Below are 21,580 nucleotides of genomic sequence, written 5' to 3'. Positions count from 1 at the left end.
TTGCCAGCACCGCCTTTTGTCAAACTTTGTGGCAGAAAAAATTTCTCCCAAAGTTGCCCCCAGTTATGGAGCATACATCCTGTTATAAGTCTCCACCCTCACCCCTTGCCCAGCATTTGTATTGGATGGATGGTGGCAAGATAACAAGTAGAAGCTGTAGTTATTACCATGTTTACATATTCTATCCACTATTTCCATCTGCTTTTATGGGCTAACAATCTTGAGGCATTTAACTGAGGCATTTCAGTTCTGTTTTTTGAAATTTCATTTCATTCTGCATCTCCATTTTTCCTTCCAAGTTTATTTTATTGCAGCCTGTCAGTTCTACAGATTTCAACAGGATTCTATAAAGCTACATTTTCTTGCAGATCGCTGACTTTGGTGTCAGCAATGAATTTAAAGGAAGCGATGCCTTTTTGTCTAACACTGCAGGAACTCCTGCCTTCATGGCTCCAGAGACGTTAAGAGGTGAGAATTACCTTGAAAATCGTGTGAAATATATGCTAGAGGATTAGAGGATAGCATCAAACAGTAAACAAAATAGAAAACAAATTGGAAAGATAAAGGTGCATGTAGCTATGTTGTAGATGATGGAAAGTTGTCTGAGAAATTACTAAAGAAGATAAAGGAAAGTTGTCAGAGAAATTACTGAAGTAGATAATGGAAAGTAGTCAGATAAATTATGCAAGTAGAATTGCTGCCTGTATTTTCATGTTAATTAGATAGTGCACACAATATCTCAGTAATGCTGGGGTGATGGCTTTTGGTATGAAAGTGTAAATTAAGCTGTTGTTTGTACAATGAGTAAATCTTTCAAGCCTCCATTGTTGTGACTGGGATATGACTTTAAGCAGCAACATCCAACTTGTGGTTGGCTAATTGAGCTCACTTGGGTTTTTTTTAGGTGTAATACTATCAGGTACTATTGTGACAGAAATGCAAAGTCATGTCCGTGAAGGTGATGCCATGTAATTTCCATACTACACAAAGACATACAGCTTATGGGGAGCTAACATGTCAAATGTTACAGTGCGTCTCTTTCACATTGAAATAGATGGCTTATGATGGATTTGTGGTATTCTGTTTTAGACAACCACCCACAGTTTCATGGCAAAGCCCTGGACATCTGGGCCATGGGTGTCACACTCTACTGCTTTGTCTTTGGGAAAGTAAGAGTCAACATTTTCTTGAACAAATAAACAACACTTTCTTCAATGCCTTCTATCTCTTTCTCGGCTAATATTGTTATCATGAACTGTATGATAATTGCACTTAAGAACAGCTTAAGCTTTAAAACATCTTGTGAAAAACACCATTTATTACATTATTTTTGAGCCTACCTTCTCAGTCTGTTGCACTGATCTCTAAGATTCGATTTCAGTGGAAACTGGTCGTCTGTAGGACTGAACTATACAGGTTCCAGCAGTGCGGAACATTCACAGTATTAGAAAAAAAGGTTTACTCCAGGACAAGAAGCTTCAGACTGTAAAAACTTAACCAGCAAATTGTTCATTATGAATGCCAGTTTCCAGACCTTGAACCTCAGCATCCAGTAACTGCATGTGGATCTTACACTGGACCCCGTAGATTCCCAAATTTTGTAATTCATCACTTTAAAAACCCGTTCCTCAAGAACTGGTGGTATGATAGCCTGAACATATAAACATTACATTCTACTTAAAAAAAAATTATAGATCATGTTTATATTTTTTTCCTTAGGTTCCATTTGAAGAAGAATATATCCTCGGACTTCATAAAAAAATATTAAAGGATCCTGTGACTTTTCCAGAAGAGTAAGTCTCTTTCTATATGCCATAGTTCATGGTGGTTTTTAAGCTCAGCCCAGATAATATTAAAGGGTTTTCCATACAGTTCCCCAGCTGGGATGAGAAAGGCTTGTTCCCATTTGTAATGCTGGCAGTTTAAACAGTTTAAAGTGCATGTAAAGCATCTGTCTTTCTATAAATAAATAAGTAAATACTGTTGTATACTTTGAATTTTATGTGCTCAAAGGCATACAATGGCATCAAATGAACCACACGCATATATGTGCATGTGCACGCACACACACGAGATATGGAAACCACCAACAGTCTGATTGTGAGGAAGTGTCCCCCACAAATGTATTATATGTTGGAGCTAAGAAGACAGATCTTGGTTACAGGCACTTTAGTCTCTGCACCACCAACTGCCCCATAAATAAAGGGGAGTTTTCATGAACTGAGCAACAGACTGACAGTTCCAACACATATGGAATGGAGACCTTAGTATATCGATCAGATATCCTGCCTATATATATATTCTGAGTACAGCAATTTAGATTCATACCTGTATCTCTATTACAGCATTTCCATATCAGAAGAATTAAAGAGCCTGATCCAGCGAATGCTTGACAAGAATCCCACCACTCGCATTACACTACCAGAGATCAAGGTCAGAGTCATTTTTTTCTCTTCCCCAGCTTATGGCATATTTTCTTTTCTTTTCAGTTAATTTTTTTCAGAGTTTTTTATTCTGATGTACATGGTGTGTGTGTGTTTACAGGTCGATCCCTGGGTGACAAAGAATGGCGTACTACCTGTGCTTCCCGAGGTGCAAGGTTGCATACTGATTGAAGTGACAGAGGAGGAGGTGCAAAACGTGGTCAAACATGTCCCTAAATTAGACACCCTGGTCAGTTACAATTCATCATTATCGTGTAAAATTAGTTTTGGCAACCTGATCTTGCTGGTTTTCATCTTTTAGCATCTGTGTATGTTTTAAAATTCAGCCCATATGTCTCTTATATATCATTATCCAGTACAGATATATCTCATACAACTCTGATACAGCAAAACCTCGTTATTAAGACCTTTCCATTTATGACCACCTATCATCTCTGTAATGACTACCTCCCCAACCCAACTTATGACCAACAGTTTGAGCTCTATTACGACATTTTGCAGAAGTTGCACCTTGACAAAAATTTAAGCACATTTAAAATAGATTGCTTCTGGCCAACCATTTATTCTATATTTCGATTTTCTGCAGAAGTTACATAATATAAATTAAGTAGATTTTAAAAGAGACTACTTGTTCATTATTGTGTCTTTTCTTACAAGTGCACGACACTTGATTATGCTTCGTTACGATCTTTCGCAGAAAAAAGCACTAACTCTTCAAAAAAAAGAGTAAAGTTGATCAAAAGGAGTGATCAAGGTGAGAACGCAATCGCAATAGCAAATTCTCTTGGTGTTGGAAAAACTCAAATTCAAAATAAAATCAAGGGGAAAGGGAAAATTCTGGAGAGATGGCATGGTGGTGAAAGTGTCGATCGGAAATTATCTAAAATTTGTATAAGGGATAGACAAACAAGTTTGGGAGTAGTTTTGCAAGGTCAGCCAGAGAAAAATGCCAGTGATTGGAAAATTCATTCAGGAAAAGGCTTTGCATCTGGCAGTGGTTGGAGGATTTGACCATTTCCAGGTCTCAATTTGAAAAATGGATGAAACATCACAACATTTGATGACAGATGGGAGGTTGGCCAGATTACTATTGACGGTTGGCTTTGTCATTTGCTACATTTGTGTGAATATTACTGAGAATGTATTTAATGCTGACAAAACTGGACTTTGTATAGAGAAATTCAAACCAGATCAATGCTAATAAAAGGCAAAGATGCACCTGGTATAAAAATTGCTAAAGAGAATCACTGTCTTGGTCTGTGTTAAGGCTACTGACAAAAAACTGAAGCCATTGATTACTGGGAGGAATGCAAGATCAAGATTGCAAATCTTGGTGTTAATTGTCATTAATAATTCCAGATGTAAAAATAAAATAGATCTGTGAAGAAAAAGGAAAGCCAGATCTTTATTGATCTCAGTATCTGGTTGTTATTGTTAAAACCAAAAGGTTTTACTTTATTTGTTGTTACCAAATTTTGGGGGATTATATTATTAACTCGACATATACAATAAGTGTGATGGATTAGCATGCAAGTAGATCTTGGAGTAGAGAAGGAAAGAAAAATCCTTGAGAGGAAAGTACATGATAGGTTAGAAACCAGTCACAAAAAATTTGCTACAATAGTCTTCCTGTAGTTACTGATGTAGTTATCTGTATCATACAGTTTGTAACTTGAAGACTCCTTCTCAGGTATTTAAACCTGGGGATTAATAATTTGAATACATCATATTATTGTGTGGTTATTAGCATGCTCAAATGGTTTGAGGGAAAAAATAATATTTGCATATAAATGTTGTAAAGAAACTGTAAAAGATGAATGAGAAAAATGGTGCTGTATTGGTCTAAATTGACAATGTAATGATAAACAAAAGGTGTATTATGATTTACGGTAGTGTGGTCAGATTAATCATCAAATGGATAAGCTAGAGTTTTGTTAAATGTAATTTATTAAATTACCAAGGCCACAAAAAAGCAAGATCAAGACTTTCAGATAAGATGAATAATGGTTAACACACACACAAATATTGTGTACATCTTGAGGATGTGCAGGTGAAAACTGGTAACTCCCACTACATGTATTTTTTTTTTTCCTGTTGATCAAGAAAGAAACTGGTTTTTTTCTGCAATTGTTTTTCACAAGACAGATCTCAGTAAAGAGGATCCTGAAAAAGTAACACTTTTTCCTCAGTTTATTATTACTTGTCACAGACATAAAGTTCTGATTACCTCTGTTCACAGATCTTAGTTAAGAGTATACTGAAGCAGAAATCTTTCCGGAACCCATTTTTGCGCAACAGCAGTGCTGTCAAAGATGAGTTCCAGCGTAGCGGCCGTTCCCATTCAGCTCCTGAGTCATTCACACACATCATGAAGAGGTAAGCATCCTCTGTCATTTTTTACTTTAAAAGAATTGATTCTGTTGTACTTTTTTCATTCTAGATTCTTATCTGAAATAATCATAAATGTCTGGCACAACTAAGGAGTTTTGCGACCTGGACATAGCTACATGAAAGTCAGAAAGTACTTCCCATTTCTTGTTAACCTCCTCTCCTTCCACTTGTATCAACAATCTGTGTTCATGTATATTGAGTTACAGTTTGTGCAAGATCGAAATATGTGAGAGATACCTAGAACATTCTATACATGGCACAAATGTTCTTACATCTACTTAACTTGCAGTCACCTTGGTAAGTGTCAGACTACTTTTGGGGCCTTCTGTGATCCATAAATGCACACCCCTTTCTTATCAATAATGGGATGTAACTCTACAAACCTTTTAGCTTGGTGTTTCCAGATTGAGTAGCCTCCTTTAACCGGTACAAACAGGGAAGTAAGATGCAGAGGAAGATGGATAAACTGACATGAGAAAAGCAAAAATTAAGAAAAAGAAACGCTGTGTAGAATTATGTTTGGTTTGCAAAAACAGCCTGTGGAGGCAAGACGCTTAACCTATTTCACACCAACATGAAGGACAAATTCAGGTCGGTGCCATTGCCACCACCATCACTTGGTCTCTCGGATCACAATCTGATTAGCCTTGTTCCTCGATACTAACCCTTCACTCAACTTTTACCGCCGATAAAGAAATCAGTGAGACAAAGCCTGTGTTGACATGCTACAAGATTGCTTCGAAGCCACAGACTGGAATGTGTTTGTTGACTCTTGGTCCATTGTTACCAGATTGACTGACTGCATAACTGACTATATCAATATGCGACTGACAAAGAAAACCATCAAAGTTTATCTCAGCAACAAACCCTGGGTACCAAAGAGCAAGGGTTTATTAAACAAAGAGGAGCAGGCTTTCAGGGAGACAAAAAACAGTGCAGAAAGAACTCAAGGGCCATCAAGGAAGGGAAGGAAAATTATAAATAGAAGGTAGAGGAGAATTTTCAAAAGTACAATATAAAGAAACTCTGGTAGAGATTAAGTTAATGAGTGGAAACCAGGGTAAAGGGTGGTAAACTGGATTAGAAAACAGAGAACAAGGAGTATACAGATAAGCTGAATACTTTTTTTTGTCACTTTGACTGGGGTAGCAGTGTTAATGTCATGACAAATGACTCAGAACCTTGACATGACATTGATAGCAGCAGAAATTATTTTTAACAAATATCGTTGATTATCTGTTTTCAGAAAAGTCTCCTCCGATGCCAACATTGACGAGCCCTTGATAGAGGATGCATAAAGAAGGAAGGGTGTTGGTTTTGTTGTATTTCACCAGCTTCATCCATTCTTGTCTTCCTCCCTCAGGATGGCAGATGGAAACTACTTCAATTCCACCTCCCAAACGAAACTTTCCCTTGAATTTTTAAATGATCTATTTTTGTAATTTACAATGGATGCAACGTGAAACAGAGTCAACACGTGACTCATCTCACAATGTCGTAGACTGCCTCCATTCAGCATTATATTTGTAAAGCTCATGGCAGAGATGTGCATCTGCTTCCCAGTTTTAAGCATTTCCATGTTGCCCACATTCACATGGATTTTCCTAATCTGACCTTTTCCATGCTTGCTTGGTAGCAACTGAGACATTGTACATCTGGCAAGTGTTCAGCAGTTACAAAGGCATGCCCTGTAAATGTGTAATATTTGGAAGAGAAACAATACATGAAGCAGAATGTTACCGCAGGTGAATATCTGGGCTTTATATCAGTCTCCTTGTCCTTCAAGGTATACAAAACAAATCAAAAGAAACATTGGCCTAAGATCAGGGCTTATTATTGTTTGTTTTTTGTTTTTTTTTAAATCCCACTATGCATATGTGTTTTTCTTTTTAAGTACAGTTGGTCTTGAGGAGATGAAATGTTGAAATGTGGGATACCACAAAAGCATGTGACTGATAACAAGAAGTATGATGTTAGAAACATGTCTGGTATCTTTTATCAATACATTCTTTTCATTATCATACTAGGTGTGTCTGAAAAGTAACGGGATTAATGACACAAATAATTTATTTCAATTCCAAACAACAAACTACATGTCTTCCCCTTTAAAGTCATCTCTCCTCGAGTCTCATACACTTTTCCATCCATCTTTACCATGGTTCTGTGCACTGCTGGAGGAATTTTTTTGTGATGCCCCTTACATCCTTTGGTACAGCTCTCTTGATGGCCTCGATCATGCCTACGAAACAGGTCTCCTTGATGATCCCTTTGAGCTTGGGGGTAAAAAAAAGTCACATAGAGCAAGATCAGGTGAAGACAGAGGTTTTTTTCAGTGCCATGATCTTCTTGGCATGGAACCGTCAGATTCCTCAGGTATTGGGAACAGGTGCATTCTCGTGGTGAACCAGAGGGCCATAGCAACAGAGCTGAGGGGCATCCTACAAGAATCTTTCCAGCAGTGCAGAGAAGCATGGTGGAGAAAGAAAGATGGAAAAGTGCATTAGACACAAGGAGGATTAATTTGAAGGAAAAACCATATAGTTTGTCGTTTAGAATTAAAATCAATTATTTGTGATCCTAGTCGCCTTACATTTCAGACACACCTCTTATGATAATGCTAGTAACATATTGATAAAACGTAGTGTAGACTCATTTGCTGGCACTTATACAAGTGTTTTTGAATTCATGAATTTTGCATATTATTTCTGGATTGACAGACATGTTTGGGAGTGCCAAACAATCTCTCACTGCCAGTTCTTTACAGACTGGAAGTATGCATCCACTATTATCACATGACAGGAAACAGCAACTATATAACCTTGTCATATTATGAACACATTTTAGGTTCCACTTCAACACACATTTTTATGAAAAAATCTGTTTTCTATGTGCATGATATGACAACAGTGTCAAGTTTGACATTGACTTGATTTTAGTAACTAATAATTTTAAAGTTGTGCCAGTAGAAACGCAACACTATTTTCACATGTGTACATATTAGCATTCTTGTTCCCATAGGCACACCACATTATTTTGTTAGTTTTTTTAATTAAAAAAACACATTTTTATGCAGTTTGCTGTAGAACATGCATGAACTTTTAACCTGATCACCCGCTAGCCCCGCCACCACATACCTATGAAAATATGCATGGCGCTAAGGCTAGGACCATGCCTGAAGAGGCCCTAGAAGCCTTTTGCCACAATGTACAGATCGTTTTAATTAGCTGAATATTTGTGCATATCATTAGCATATCATTATCTGAAGGCAGCCATCCCCTCCTCCTGTGCCTCATATTTTACTCCCCTGACCTTGGCCTTTACTATCACTGCTTTTTTATAGCACTTCCTGTTGCATGTGACTTCTTGTATCTTATGTTTCTCCCATAATATATAATCGACCTGATGAAAGACGTCTGGCATAGTGTATAATAAGATCACAACATGTCAACATTTTCAGAGAATTTGCATGATCTGATTAACTTTGAACCATGTCAGCATAGTCTAGGAGATTTCACATTGTGTCTTCAGCCGTTGGCAGTAAGAATGGATATTATCAATCTTCTTGCCTTTCAACAAATCAAAGCAAATTTTTTATTCAGTAAACCTGTTGTGATGGATTTATGATTCAACTTGGTCACAGCCAAGTTTTATGACCAGACTTTTGACATGCTTGGCATATAATGATCTTAAATTACACTTGAATTTTGAATTATATTTTGTAAAATTAGACCATACATTGTGAGTTATGGCCTCTTATAAAATGACACAGTTGTTAGTTTTGTTACCATCCAAGTAAAACAGGTTTATCCTTAAGAAGACGTAAATCTGAAACCTTAGTATATCTACACGCACAGAAAGCCTTGTAACTGCCCATGAATGACGATCTTTTTCTTCATAACTCTCTTGTTCTAGCTGTTTGCTGCATAACTGACCACTACTGCATTAACTGGGTGTGATGAAAGGTCACATGACAACTGGAGTTATAATCCAGACCTAGTATAATGCTAATGGCTGAAACAGAGGGGAAAAAGTCCTACTATTGGAGTACTTATCAGAATCTAGCCAAACAAGTGACAGAAGTATGGCCAGGTGTAATGCTCAGGTAATTTGATTCTGGAACAAGATGCTATCCATTATGCTTTTAAATCTGGTGGCTGAGTGTAGCCATTCTTGTCAACACACCTCAGTGTATAACATCTACCCGTTAGAAGTAGACATCTGAAAGCTGCTTAATATTCTGATGTATTCCTACACCCACCTCTCACCTGCAGAGATTTGAAGGTAAATTATATCCAGATGACACTTGGACAGGGACGAATTTCCCCATCCTTCCCTATTTTGTACTTGTAAAAGATTCAGGGCGCAGTAAATCAAAATGCTTCACCACCTGTACTTAAAAATTTCATAACCTACCACATATTGTCTGTCTTTTACCTGCTGTGAACTTTTTCACCTGACGTGTTCTTCTTTTTCCCAGCGTGCAACGTCAGTTGAAAGTCCTTATGTCCATGTTGTATGTGCTTACTATGATGTTGCATTACCAATTAAAATAAAACTTTTTTCTTTCTCTTTTCCCAGTCTGTCCCTGTCCCACTGCTTTATCACCAGCACTGCTGGAAAGAATCCTAATCCTTGATTTGTTGGCAGCCATTTTGCATGGCCACCAGATGGAAAACAAATTATTTACATGTTACAGTGTTTACATGACAGTGTGATGGCAGATTTGTTGTGATTATTTCAAGCATTGCTTCTTGGCCTGGCACTGGTATGCCATGGTTTGGTTGTGATGAAAATTTTTGGCGCAAGATGACCTTTTCATCCATCTCACAGTATCAGTGTAAACCAGACATGGAAGCTGTGGATTCATGTCCCAAGAAATGTTCTTGAAATTGTTTGGCTTCACTTCTTTGGGGTGTTTTTTCCAAAGAGTTTTTTCCTCATGGGTAATATAATATTGGTATGTGTATACATGTACAGTTTAAACATTTGATGGATAATATGATATGATAAGTGTATACATGTGCACCTTGCTGGGTAGGGCTATATGATATTCTATGCCTGGACCCTGCAAAATGAGTGAATGAATGAGCCATGCTCCCAGCATGCACAGCAAGAATGTCAGATCATCACAAAACTGCTTTCCATGAATAGCAAAATGTGTGCAAGAGTGTTTCCATGATTTGCCAGTAACATTCCACATGGAGGAAGCTCCTTCTACACCATGACTTCATAAAGCATTTATTTTTAACATACTGAGCTTAGCCCCAAATTAGAGAATTATTTTTGGAAATTTTTCTATAAAGTTTAGTGATGACAGTTTGAAGAAAATAAATGTTCTTTAATATATTCATTCTGTGCTCCAGATATAAATGGAACATGCTGTAGTCTATATGTCTAATTAGTCTGGTCTCTTTGTGATAAAAGTAGCCATTATATACCAGCCCTCTTAGCACTTCCTTTCACATTGTAGTACTCCGGATAGGTTTATCTACATAGATCAATCTTCTTTACTTTTCTTTACAAACATCAGATCTGTAAACAAGTATTTTTATATATTAGAACTCTTTGCCTACATGACTGCTTACAAAGCATTTTGTATGGTGTATCTATCAGTGCAATAACACTGCATTATACACATGATAACAGAAGATGAAGATATCTTTAAAAAGAAATTCAAACTGGAGTAAACTGCAGCACAATGCTGCATGCATTGATTGTAGGGGTTAGTATCCTTTAGCAAAATCTAAGTTGAAGTCAAAAGATTGTCTGAGTTACACCAAAAAAAAAAAAAAAAAAAACAACAACAAAAAAACAAAACAAAACAACAGCTTGCTAATTTAGAAACCCTTACACCAGGCACTGCAATAAATAAGCTGCAGTAGGCAGTGCAAACTCCTCTCAGAGATTTAGTGCTTGGAACTTATCAGTTCTCATTGATGTAAATAAGCTTTAGGCAATAGAGAATACTCAGTAGAAAAGAGAACCTCTCCCTCTTTTATTCATTTATGTTTTGACAAATTGAAAGTAGGGTATACAAAAATTTATGCAGGGTATGCTTATCGGGCATGCAAGATTTTTTTCCCCCTTTTGGCACAGGTTGTACAACTCGTGCACAGAAATGTATTTAACTCTGTCAGTTCCCTCTCCCACTCTGTATTTTTCTTGCATATGGGTATGAATCAACACTTGCCATACAGGTGTTTATTGGTCAGTGGATTGGTGCTTAAGCTTGGACTTTTAAGCTCCCTTCCATGGGTTGGACAGAAACACTTCTGCTTATTCCAAGTGGAGAAAGTTCATATTCATTAATTTCATATTTTGAGTTCCAAATGGCTTAGCAAGCCAAGACCACTGTGGCTAGCAGTGTGAGGACAGTCTATTAGTACACACTGCTCTTCTTTATTCAATGAGTGACTTGTAAAATGTTGAGTATATGTTCACTCATGAAACAGAAAATCGGGACCAAGAAGAAAATGCTGAAGGAAGTCTTTTTCCCCAGCCTACCAGTGGCTGAGGCAGACCTGTTTCTGGTGTTTAACCACTGTGCTACATCCTCAAGTGCTTATGGATGGTAACTTGCATGTACTACTACTTCTACAAAATGGCCTGTTGAATGTTCTTTTTACCTGCAAGTCCTAGCGGCCTGTTGAACAGCATGTATCTTACTCCTGCAATGCCAACTGTCTAATAATAATGCATTTCTATAGTGTTAAGTGTTGATTTTCTTTGTTGTTACCCACAAACACCTCCATGCTGAAATCAGTATCAGGAAGGCAGCTGCCTAGTAATACCACGGACATGTATAGGTGGATTGCTGTCTGTCTGCCGAGACCAACGCTTAACCTCTTTGAAGTTCTCTGCTGTTAGTCTCGGCGAACCTTAACAAAGAATGTGACTAAACCGGAAGCTTTGTACAAACCTGCCTCGTTTAAGTAGTTAACTGGGAAAATATCGTCTGCCAGCAGTCCAGCAATACAAGTTCATGGTAATACTGATAGCACTTGTGAATGCCATCAAGAAGCAAATGTTTTCTTTTCCCAAAAAAAGACCTTTGTGAAAGAATATGTAATAATAACTAAACGATTTTGAATTTTGATCTTAAAAATCTTTATGCTTGCTACATTTACCTACTAGACTGTGTGCACAACAGAGTAAATTTGTTATGTTGTGGTCAGATCTGAAATAACGTAGGTCCACCGCACAGTCTTGTGTTCTGTCTTCCCATCCAACCTCCTTCAATAAGCAAGATTCTACAGCCCTTATATTTGTATTTCTCCATGTTTTATATGATGGCAATGGAGTTCACCTTTCACAAGAATAAAGCTTTTTGAAAATGATTGAGTCATATTCAGCATAAAATGTACTGAATTTGGCATTGTTAGTGATACTAATTAAACCATAACACAAGAACAGAACAATGTAAATGACAGCAGTTCTCATCTATGACTAGCTAAACATTAGAAATAAGATGAGCAACTTTTCATGGAGAGTTCTAATAAAAATAAACTCTAATCAAACCAACATTTTCTGCATTCCTTGAATGCACGAACATTTTCTGAAAATTAACTTGTAGCATAATATTTATGCATAATACTGACTGCTAATGTCAAAGAGCAGGTTGCAGGTCAATTATAGTCAAAAGCCAGAGTTATTACTTTAGGTCAGTTTAGGGCATCAGGAGAATTCTTTTTTAAAAAAGCATACAAGAGTTTATGCATGGTACATTTGGAGAATAGTTGTAAGCAATTCTAAACACCCTTGTGGGATGACTATTTCATAACAGTTTGGGGGGGGGGGGGCTTAGGGGTATATTGTTTGAAGTAAACTGTCAACATAATACCCTTATCTACCCTTAATGCAAACCTTGTAGGAACAGCACTGAACTGTTGTCAACGACCTTTTCAACTTGGTGACACACACATATTTATGACATTGGGAGACGACAGGTAAAATGTTATAAAGAAAAAAAAGATGAAGTAGTAAAGAAGATTTATAAAACATCCACAAATCAATGTTGTAATTTTGGGAATCAAGGTAAGGAGTCCAATTTGATATCTAATGCATGGATCTGCAGCCACAGCCTAATGTCACACAACAGGCTTATCAGTGTTCACAAACGACTTGCTTGCAAGAAACCATCAAAGACCATTTCTTTGTCTGCAGAAATGGAATCTAATGTGTAAGCACTGGCTTCGGCTGCTGTTATCACAGGTGTTAGGTCCTGATCACACCATCTATTAAAAAAAGAAATCCAGTGACTGACAGCAACTAGGTGTTGTCATGATAAGAAAAACACCATGAGAAACACTACTTGTCACAACACCTGTCCCAATAATGACTACATTATCATGTGTCTACTTTGTACTTTGGATTGTCTCAGTAAATATGAAGAAAAAAAAAAACTTAATGTACTTTCGGTTTTATCTTGGAATTTGCCTAAATGATTCAGCACAGGGATAATAACTGAGGGTTTTGAATAAAAAAAAAAATGGAGGAAAAATTGACTTCAGCATTATAAAAGAGACAGGTTAACCTTTCAGAAGTTTCAGATTTACTTTCATTGCAAATACACCCCCTACTAAAGTTACTCCACAAATATGCAGTCCAATATAAAGATACCACTAGCACCACAAAACAAATCATGATACACCTCATACCCCTAACAAGCACATCACCCTTAACCACAACGCTAATCTCAGTAAACCGAGGTGGCAACACCAATGTACACTACTCACTTTTGTGCAGCATGAACATCCTGGGAGGTCCCCACCCCACTGGCAGCATGTTCAATTAACAATGACCCTACAAGAATCAATAGCTTGCTGTTAACTCTGTCTTCATAAAACTATTTGTGCTGACATGCAAGCTTTAGGGAAAGGCCTATCCTTAACACATTTGCCCTCTCTGACTAACACACGCACACACACAGGTAAATTTAAAGTGCATGCATATGTTTGGTGTATTTTATGTGTAAAAATAACAATAATCATGAAACAGCTGTATGGTAACATGCCTGACAGCATGAGTACAAACAATAACAGGTTACTCAGGCTAGTATAACAAATGGTCAACTTACCAACAGCTATTCGTGCAATGCTGTAGGAAAAATCTCTTGCTGCTACTTCTAGCTGTGAAGTGTTTCTTGCAGCAAACCCCAGGACCTCCTCCACAGCTTTTCGGACTTTAGCTGAAGGGGAAGAAAGCTGGGCATTACTGGATGCAGCCGCCAGACGACTGCTCACATCAAGAGCAAAGTTCTGAAGAACAGCTCCCTTAGATTTGGCTAATGCCCGCAAAACATCAAGAGACAGTATGTTTGTTGTGCCCTCCCAGATCGCCAGCACCTGAACAGAATGAAAAGAGTCTTACAGAACAATATTAGTCTGAAGAGGACCTTCATTGCAGACATTTTCTTTATAATGCATGGTCCAATACAAAGACTTAAATCAAATAAATGGGATGATGACAATACCTTGTACAATAAAATATACATTGACTCTGATACATAGGATGCCACAGTAGTTTTGAACCACAAAGTGGGCATGATAATCAAATGATTCTGAAAGAAGCACAAGGCAAGAAATATTAAACAAGCAAAGAATACAACTTGGCACACATACGATCACAAATGAATTAGAATTATCTGATGACATCCTGGAAAAACTTTAATGAGCAATGTTAATTTTTTTTTAACTAAGTAAAATGACAAAATCTTTGCAGACTTGGCAAAAGCTGCCATGTGAGAAACTGGTCTTCAACTTCAGACAAGGGCGACAGTGAGGAGGGTGAGCCCTAGTAAGAAAAGCAGTGCCATAAATGTCCTAATATTTCACCTGTGCATCTCGCAGTATGGAAGGCAGTCCTGTATCCTCAATGTAGCCTTGTCCCCCAAAGCATTCCAAACCTTCTGACACAACAGCAACAGCCTGCAACAGACCCCTGGAACAACTGAAAAATTGACTGTCTAAGGCTCATCAAAACCACTTAACATAAGCTTTCATACTGCATAGACAGTTGTTTTCAGTTTGAAAATGTTACATGCATCATGATCACTGAAAGTTTTCCTTTTGAACCCTTTCATAGACCAGTACCATTTACATTTCTTTGGTCCACCAATTTACTGCAAATAAATCACCACAGCATAAGCCAACATCACAATTTTTCACTGGTCTCATAGGTCCATGTCTTCTATATGATGGTCACGGCAACACCTGTCCACAGCATCTCACCTGTTTACCTGTGTAGAGCTTCATGACAGGTACCAGCAGACGCAAAAGCTGTCTTTCTGTCTCTGAGGCAATGCCCACCTCCTCTCGTCCCAACAGTCGTGCTACCTCCAGCGCCAGCAGTGTGGCACCACGAGTCTCCACCTAACATGAAAAGGGTTTTATATTAGCAATGCAAATTCTAAATAATATAAGTTCTTATATCCCAACCTAACTCATTCAAATAGCTCAAAACTAAAACTAAGAGGATAATTTAACATAACAAAACAAAAGTAAGGAATAATTTTAAAGCTCACATTTAGCAAAGAACTGGTATAATTTGCTGAAATCTTTCAGTAATTTGATCACTAACAGACAACACAGTACCTTATTATATTCTGCTACTTAATTTATTATACTTTCAAACTGAAAAGATCAAATATTTATGTATAAGCCAACCAAACTTTTGGACAGCAAAATTCTTGGAATACTGACTTTATGATAGTAACCTATGGAAAATCTATGACAGGCGAACACACGGATACATGAGATTTAGTGTTAAACATGTGATGCAAAACTCCTGATTTGCTTAAGTTCTACAGCATCATAGGTAATGCATGCAATTCATTTAAGACAGATAGGTAGGTAAGAGGTTAAGTTGGTGCTTGTGAAGACATGAAGGTATGCCTATTCATGAATGCATATTTTTTTGCATTCACTTACAAATAAACTACTTTTTACCTCCATGCGTGCTAGTGTCTGTAGATGAAGGGGATAGTTCTTGAGTAGTGTGCCAAAGGCTTTCCGTTTGGTGCTATAATCTCGGGCAAGGTTTGTTATTCTGAAGACAATAAAAATAATCTTAGTTCAGGAAACACTGGTCTGTGTTGGGAATTACAAATATTTGCTGCTGAGAAGGAAACATAAACATTTATAATAGTTAGGGCTGAGAAGGCAACATAATTGACAAACTGAGAAATAAACTCAGATAAACCTTACACTTAATATGTGGTCTAAAAATCACAGAAAATAATTTCATATATACACACATGTACAAATAACATACAACTAATGAATAATATATATACTTCACTGTCACTCTAGAAAAAAATAAAAAATATTATTCTCAATACAATGTACAACAATAATAACAAATTGCTACAGGCTTTTTACCTGCGCATGCTTGACCCTGCATTAATGGAATTGTGCAGTCGAGTTAAAGTCAGCATCTGGGAGATGGCAGCCACTCCACGACCTTCATCTGATACCTAGAGATTGGAGATTCAGCTTGAGTGTAAAGATATGCCATGTACGAGTGCAATGTGTCAACCATTCTACACATCTACACATGCACATGCATGTGTAAAATGTTCAAATACGTACAAAAATAACCATTAAAAACCCACACACCCAAACAAAAATATCTCTAAACACATGCACACAAAGATACCTACAAAAATGCAAGCACTTTCCCTGACACACAGAGATGCCATGATTACCTTGAAGGCTTTGGCCCCATAGAGAAGGAGTTCTGCTGTTGGCAGCTGTCGTGTTCCCAATTTGTTTTTCAGCCTGTGGATTTGAATGTTATTCAGTTTGCCCGACTCATCACGCAATTCCAGGTAAAACAACGAAAGGCCTTTTGTTCCCTATACACAGAAGAAACTATCATTATCAAAGTCCAATAACAATAGAGGCAGATTTCGTCAAATGCTATTATTACTTTATTGTTTGTAACTTTATCCTGTTATGCAAGTGTTGTCTAATTTGCTTAACTTTTTATTTCTGCATTCAGATTTGAAATTTTATGGCACAATCTTTAAAATGCAGACTGCCAGTGTTTTGACTATTGGATGACTGGCACTGGATGATTTCCATGGTCATGAGGTCACTTGGCACAACATGAAGTCATTTGGCAAAGCATGAAGTCATCTGGCACAATATGAAGTCACTTAAACACAACATAGCAGGCTGTGTATCATCAATGGCTGTTTTAAATGCAATTATTAAGTAATTGTTTTCGGAACATGAAATTTATAACACAAATGATTCCAAATGTCTTTATCTTTTACATAAGTTTAACTTCTTATTTGCCTTGCCTCTTTCTTTCTAAACATTACTCCTAAGAACCTTTTCCATAATGCTAGTCCTTTTTCACACTCTTCGTTTTGCAATATCATGTTACTCTCAGCTCTTGTTCTTGTTATTTGGTACCTCTTTGTGTTTTCTGTATTTGATTTTATTCTTCGTTTACTACGGTTGTTGATTCTTTATAGTTAATATGTTATTTGTTTGTTTTCCTGTCCCTCGTATGTTGTCCATGTTTTGTTCTTGTTCTTAAGCGCTAGGAGTATTCTCCCTAGGAGTGTGAGTATGCGCTTTACAAATTCTGCATTTATTATTATTATTATTTTTTTTTATTATATTATTATTATGTGCAAATTTAAACAGGAGGTATATTTTTTTATAATTGTGGTTCATTGAAAAAGAAACTTTGTGTTTAAAGATCATCAATTTAGAACAAAAATAACAAAAACACAAGACTAGGACAAGGGTACGTAGCTCATCATACCTCAGTTGTCTTCCCCTCTTCATCTACTACTCTGGCCAAAGTAAGGGTCATATCTGCGTCTGTTGCTGATGAAAACCATTTGTAACCATAGAGACTGTAGGAGCCATCTGCCTGCTTCACTGCAACAGTCTCTGTCCCTCCAGCTGAAGGTCAGAAGCAACCAGAAGCAGATAAACACTAACAAATACATATACAAAATATCAAAATTCTTCAGCCTGTCCTGTTTTTGTATTCAATATTTATAGCAGTCTGCATCACTACAGAGTTTTGTTTTCTTTTATCCTACAGTTCTAAACTATACTTCAAAAACTTTGCAAACTTTATCAGAATAATAGAACTATTCCAAGTTTTTTAAACACTGAAAGACTAGGGAAGGATTATTTTTCATAAAAGACACAGATGCTCCAAGCGGCATCAAAGCAATTTTTTTTCAGTTAACCCAGAGAAACAACTTGTTATCTACTATCTACTAGGGAAATATTTGCAGGTATTAAGATGTACAGTACAAAGCCAGATGATCAGAATAACAAACTGCAATACAGGTATTCATGCTCACTTAACCACTACCTCCCTCTCTTCCCCCTCCCATCCCCTGGTGACGAACAGCAACTCATAAGCGTCTTCCTACCAACATCAGAACCTCCTCGTTTTTCTGTCATCCACTGGCCAGACGTCCAGAAAAGCTGTGGATTACGAGATGTTAAGCGGGTGTAGGCTCTTTCCTTCAACCAAGAACAGCCATCCAGGTTCTGAAACATTCATGTTTTTAACAGATTAAAATGGCCGTGTTGTTATGTTTCTAGCACCAGTTTGTAGCAGATGAACAAAGGCTTTACTTCATCAATAGACATATTTGATGACTTTACATGTAGTAAAGTAGTACATGTAGTAAATCATCCCCTAAATGTCTACAGCTCCCTTTCATGGTAAGTTATAGAAGACAGCCAAGATAAAGTACAGAATACTATGTATGCAGCTTTAGAACATTTTCAAAAAAGAAAAAGACCAATGTGTCAATATTATTATTAATAATTAATGACATCATGGGTTACACAAATCCTACAAGTATACATTATTGGTGTGCTTAAGAGTGTTACAGCCTATAAAGTTAGTTTTATTATGGAATTATTTATTTGGTCCTGCACAGCATTCAATGTGGTTTTATTTTCTTATCACCTAAAACTGTTTCACAGTTAGCTTTGTCTAAACTGAGTGAAATGTTTCATAGCTTTTGGAGCCTTGCCAATCCTTTTATTATCTAGCTAATCACAAATAGAAGCAATACATTTAAGGGATGTTTAGAGTCTAAGTGAACACATTATGGTCATCATAATTAAGACAATAATTGGCAATGTTGTCATTGCATTACCGACTAATCTGGCTACAAACTACGCAGAGATTAACTTTACAGTCAATGCCTGTTATCTGCACTGTACACATACCTCTATGATTTTTGCTGCACCATCTGCCATAGCTAGCGGACAACCATACAGACCTGATGATGGAGCATACAGATACAATTTTGCCATCTGGTATAGGCGGCTGCAGACACAAATGATGTGCACCTGGCTAGATAAATGCTGAGAAAGCATGGTATGCTAACATATAAATGCTGAAACAAATGACATTGCCAGTGGCCTGACGAAACCATCTCATATAATGGAAACAACAGTTTATTTCCTTTTAAGCTCTACAAATAAATCCCGCCTTCGTGATAAGCTGGGTTAGGGTGACAGGCTGAGCTTTTCTTCAGATGTGTTTTCAGTTCCACAGCCTGTCAGCCAAAGTGGCTCCATAGGCCACAGCTAAGCCTGTCTTCTACTATTGTGAACGGGACAGAAAAATGTGTTCTGGGGTCTGTGGGTCTGCCCTGCAAAGGTACAGGAGAATACAGTCTAGGGTGTGTGGGCCTGCCTCACAAAAGCAGTCAGGTGTAAGAGTGACATGGTCATCAGACAACTTGACCAAAACACAATGACTCGCAACATTTCAACCTATACTCATTTTAACATTACCCTTGCCATTGACCCCAATCAAAAAACAAATTGACCATTGCCAAAAGTAAAACTGATAACCAATGACAGAAGTTGATACAAACCACCCCAATGAAGACAAAAAAAGACAAAGTATTTTTAAAATGTAATAGCAGCAAAAATTATTTTCTCTGCAGTCATCCTCAGTGATTCTGCTGGTCCCCAGATCGTCTCACTTAAGTCCTCTGGCTAAGATCAAGTCTGTAATAGGTGTTGAAATCATTAACATTACAGCAGTGTATGCTCTAAGGTTTGTGTGTCGATGTTGCAGGTGTTGGAAATGTCCAGCTTCTGTAGGTAAGTTAAGAGCTTGCTGTGGTCCATTTGTGGTAGCTGATCTTTGTGTAATCAAGTAACAAATTTAGATTGCAAACATTAATTTCAACCTGCTTTAATTATGTACAGTTCTCAAACACCACACAGCTTGTTGACAATGTTTGGCTATTGTCAACTTTTGTCATCAGTTGTTGAGTTGTTTTTTTCATGTTTGATTCCTCTTTAGGCAGTTGTCAATTTGATCTTGGTAGGAGTCAAGTTGTCTAATGTCTAACTCACAATGCTACTGTAAGTACTCCACCTGTGTGCACCATATTTACGCTCATAAGCAAGTGCAATGAGTCCCTCTTCTGCTGAGATGTGATGCATGCTGCGCCAGGCTGTGCTCGTGATCAGCCTGTCAGTCCGCTGGCCCCAGGCATTAGTCTGTTCTACTGAGGGGGGCTCACGTTCACAACGCAAGTGTAGATCATAGATGTCTGTGGCCACTCGATGCCCAAATCGGCTGAGGTCGGCATCAATCTCTGGTAACACCTCATAAAAAAAATCACATTAATTTATATTTAACTCTTCTAAAAAATATCTGACATTTTCTTTTTTTTGGGTGGTAATTTAGGAGCCATATGGCCATATATGCATTCTCATGGGAATTCTTCTGATAAATGTGTTCTTGTAAAACTGCACAAAATGATGATGATGATTACTATAATATTATTATAGTTAAAATACCGTTATTTGTGACGCTGGAGGTTAAAGTACTAAATTAAAAATAAGTTTTTGCTTATATATACTAACAGTTTTAGTCTTGTTTCTGTAGATTCTTTACTTACATCTGAAGGAATATGTCGTTTCAGAAACGATCGTAGCAGCGTGTCTTGTAAATATTGATTATCCAGCTGTGGAGGTTCCTGGGAGAAATTTCCCACCTTGGCACTTGAGAAAGGCAGCGGCATCTGATGCACATTATTTGTTAATTCCAACTCTGCTTCATGCGCCGATACAGACCTAGTTACTGGAAAAGTCGCTTTGAAACGTACATTGAATTGACAACGAAGAATTCGCTGAAATTTGAACATGACAAAAACTCTGTTAATGTCTACACACTTTCACTGGCTTCGCACACTCGATCTTCGAGGAATTTCGTCCCACGGGTCAAAGGGCGCGTCAGATAATAACAAAGATTGAGTAACGTCCCTTTTTTAAACAGCCGTCTCCCCTTGTACTTTATCCCTGTATTGTTAATAGATCTACTAGACATCATTGCTTCATGTATGCACAGGCTATGTGACAAACTTGTATTCTTTTGACATCATGGGCTTAAAATATGTAGAAACGTGACACAAATACGCTGGGCCCCTAGAGCCAGCACGGGCCCCGGGGTAGACGATCTTTCCAAGCCCCTTGTAATTGTATCGAAAGGGCGCCCCACCGTTTGAGAACCGCGGTCCTAGACGAAAAGATAAAGGCGGTATATATGCCCTGCGTGGCAGGTCGGTTAAAAAAAAAAGTGAACGGGAAAGGGCAGAGGGCGTATTGACTTTTAATTGTGGAAATTTTGTTGGTCTTTAACTTGACTGTACACATTATCATGGGATCAATTGGTCGGAGGATTCAAAAGCTCCCTCAAAAATGCAAAACGACATTTTCTGGGTTGACCAA

General features: G+C 37.6%; 2 protein-coding genes across 10 annotated transcripts in view; one reads left to right on the top strand and one right to left on the bottom strand.

Moving 5' to 3' along the window:
* LOC112563294 (calcium/calmodulin-dependent protein kinase kinase 1-like) overlaps window positions 1–10,671 on the top strand; it is a 50,583-nt gene extending 39,912 nt beyond the window's left edge. For all 9 annotated transcript variants that reach the window (XM_025237150.1, XM_025237155.1, XM_025237151.1 and 6 more), the window contains 7 exons: window positions 369–468; window positions 1,090–1,169; window positions 1,720–1,793; window positions 2,346–2,433; window positions 2,545–2,673; window positions 4,684–4,820; window positions 6,082–10,671. In XM_025237150.1, the coding sequence (XP_025092935.1) occupies window positions 369–468; window positions 1,090–1,169; window positions 1,720–1,793; window positions 2,346–2,433; window positions 2,545–2,673; window positions 4,684–4,820; window positions 6,082–6,133 (660 nt within the window). In that variant the 3' untranslated portion in view covers window positions 6,134–10,671. The remainder of the gene's footprint in view (window positions 1–368; window positions 469–1,089; window positions 1,170–1,719; window positions 1,794–2,345; window positions 2,434–2,544; window positions 2,674–4,683; window positions 4,821–6,081) is intronic.
* A 1,423-nt stretch (window positions 10,672–12,094) lies between these two features.
* Window positions 12,095–21,382, bottom strand: LOC112563296 (acyl-CoA dehydrogenase family member 11-like). Its single transcript, XM_025237156.1, has 13 exons — window positions 20,752–21,382; window positions 20,223–20,455; window positions 19,055–19,154; window positions 18,241–18,361; window positions 17,613–17,755; window positions 16,540–16,689; window positions 16,214–16,308; window positions 15,782–15,881; window positions 15,065–15,205; window positions 14,669–14,761; window positions 13,912–14,179; window positions 13,571–13,637; window positions 12,095–13,069 (listed from the first exon to the last, which is right to left on the bottom strand). The coding sequence occupies exons 1-13, from the start codon at window positions 20,995–20,997 to the stop codon at window positions 12,946–12,948; spliced, it is 1,881 nt and encodes a 626-aa protein (XP_025092941.1). The 5' UTR covers window positions 20,998–21,382; the 3' UTR covers window positions 12,095–12,945.
* Window positions 21,383–21,580: the final 198 nt, after the last annotated feature.

Source organism: Pomacea canaliculata, linkage group LG4 (genome assembly GCF_003073045.1).
Source record: "Pomacea canaliculata isolate SZHN2017 linkage group LG4, ASM307304v1, whole genome shotgun sequence".
Taxonomy (NCBI): domain Eukaryota; kingdom Metazoa; phylum Mollusca; class Gastropoda; order Architaenioglossa; family Ampullariidae; genus Pomacea; species Pomacea canaliculata.
This window is presented reverse-complemented; position numbering and strand designations above follow the sequence as displayed.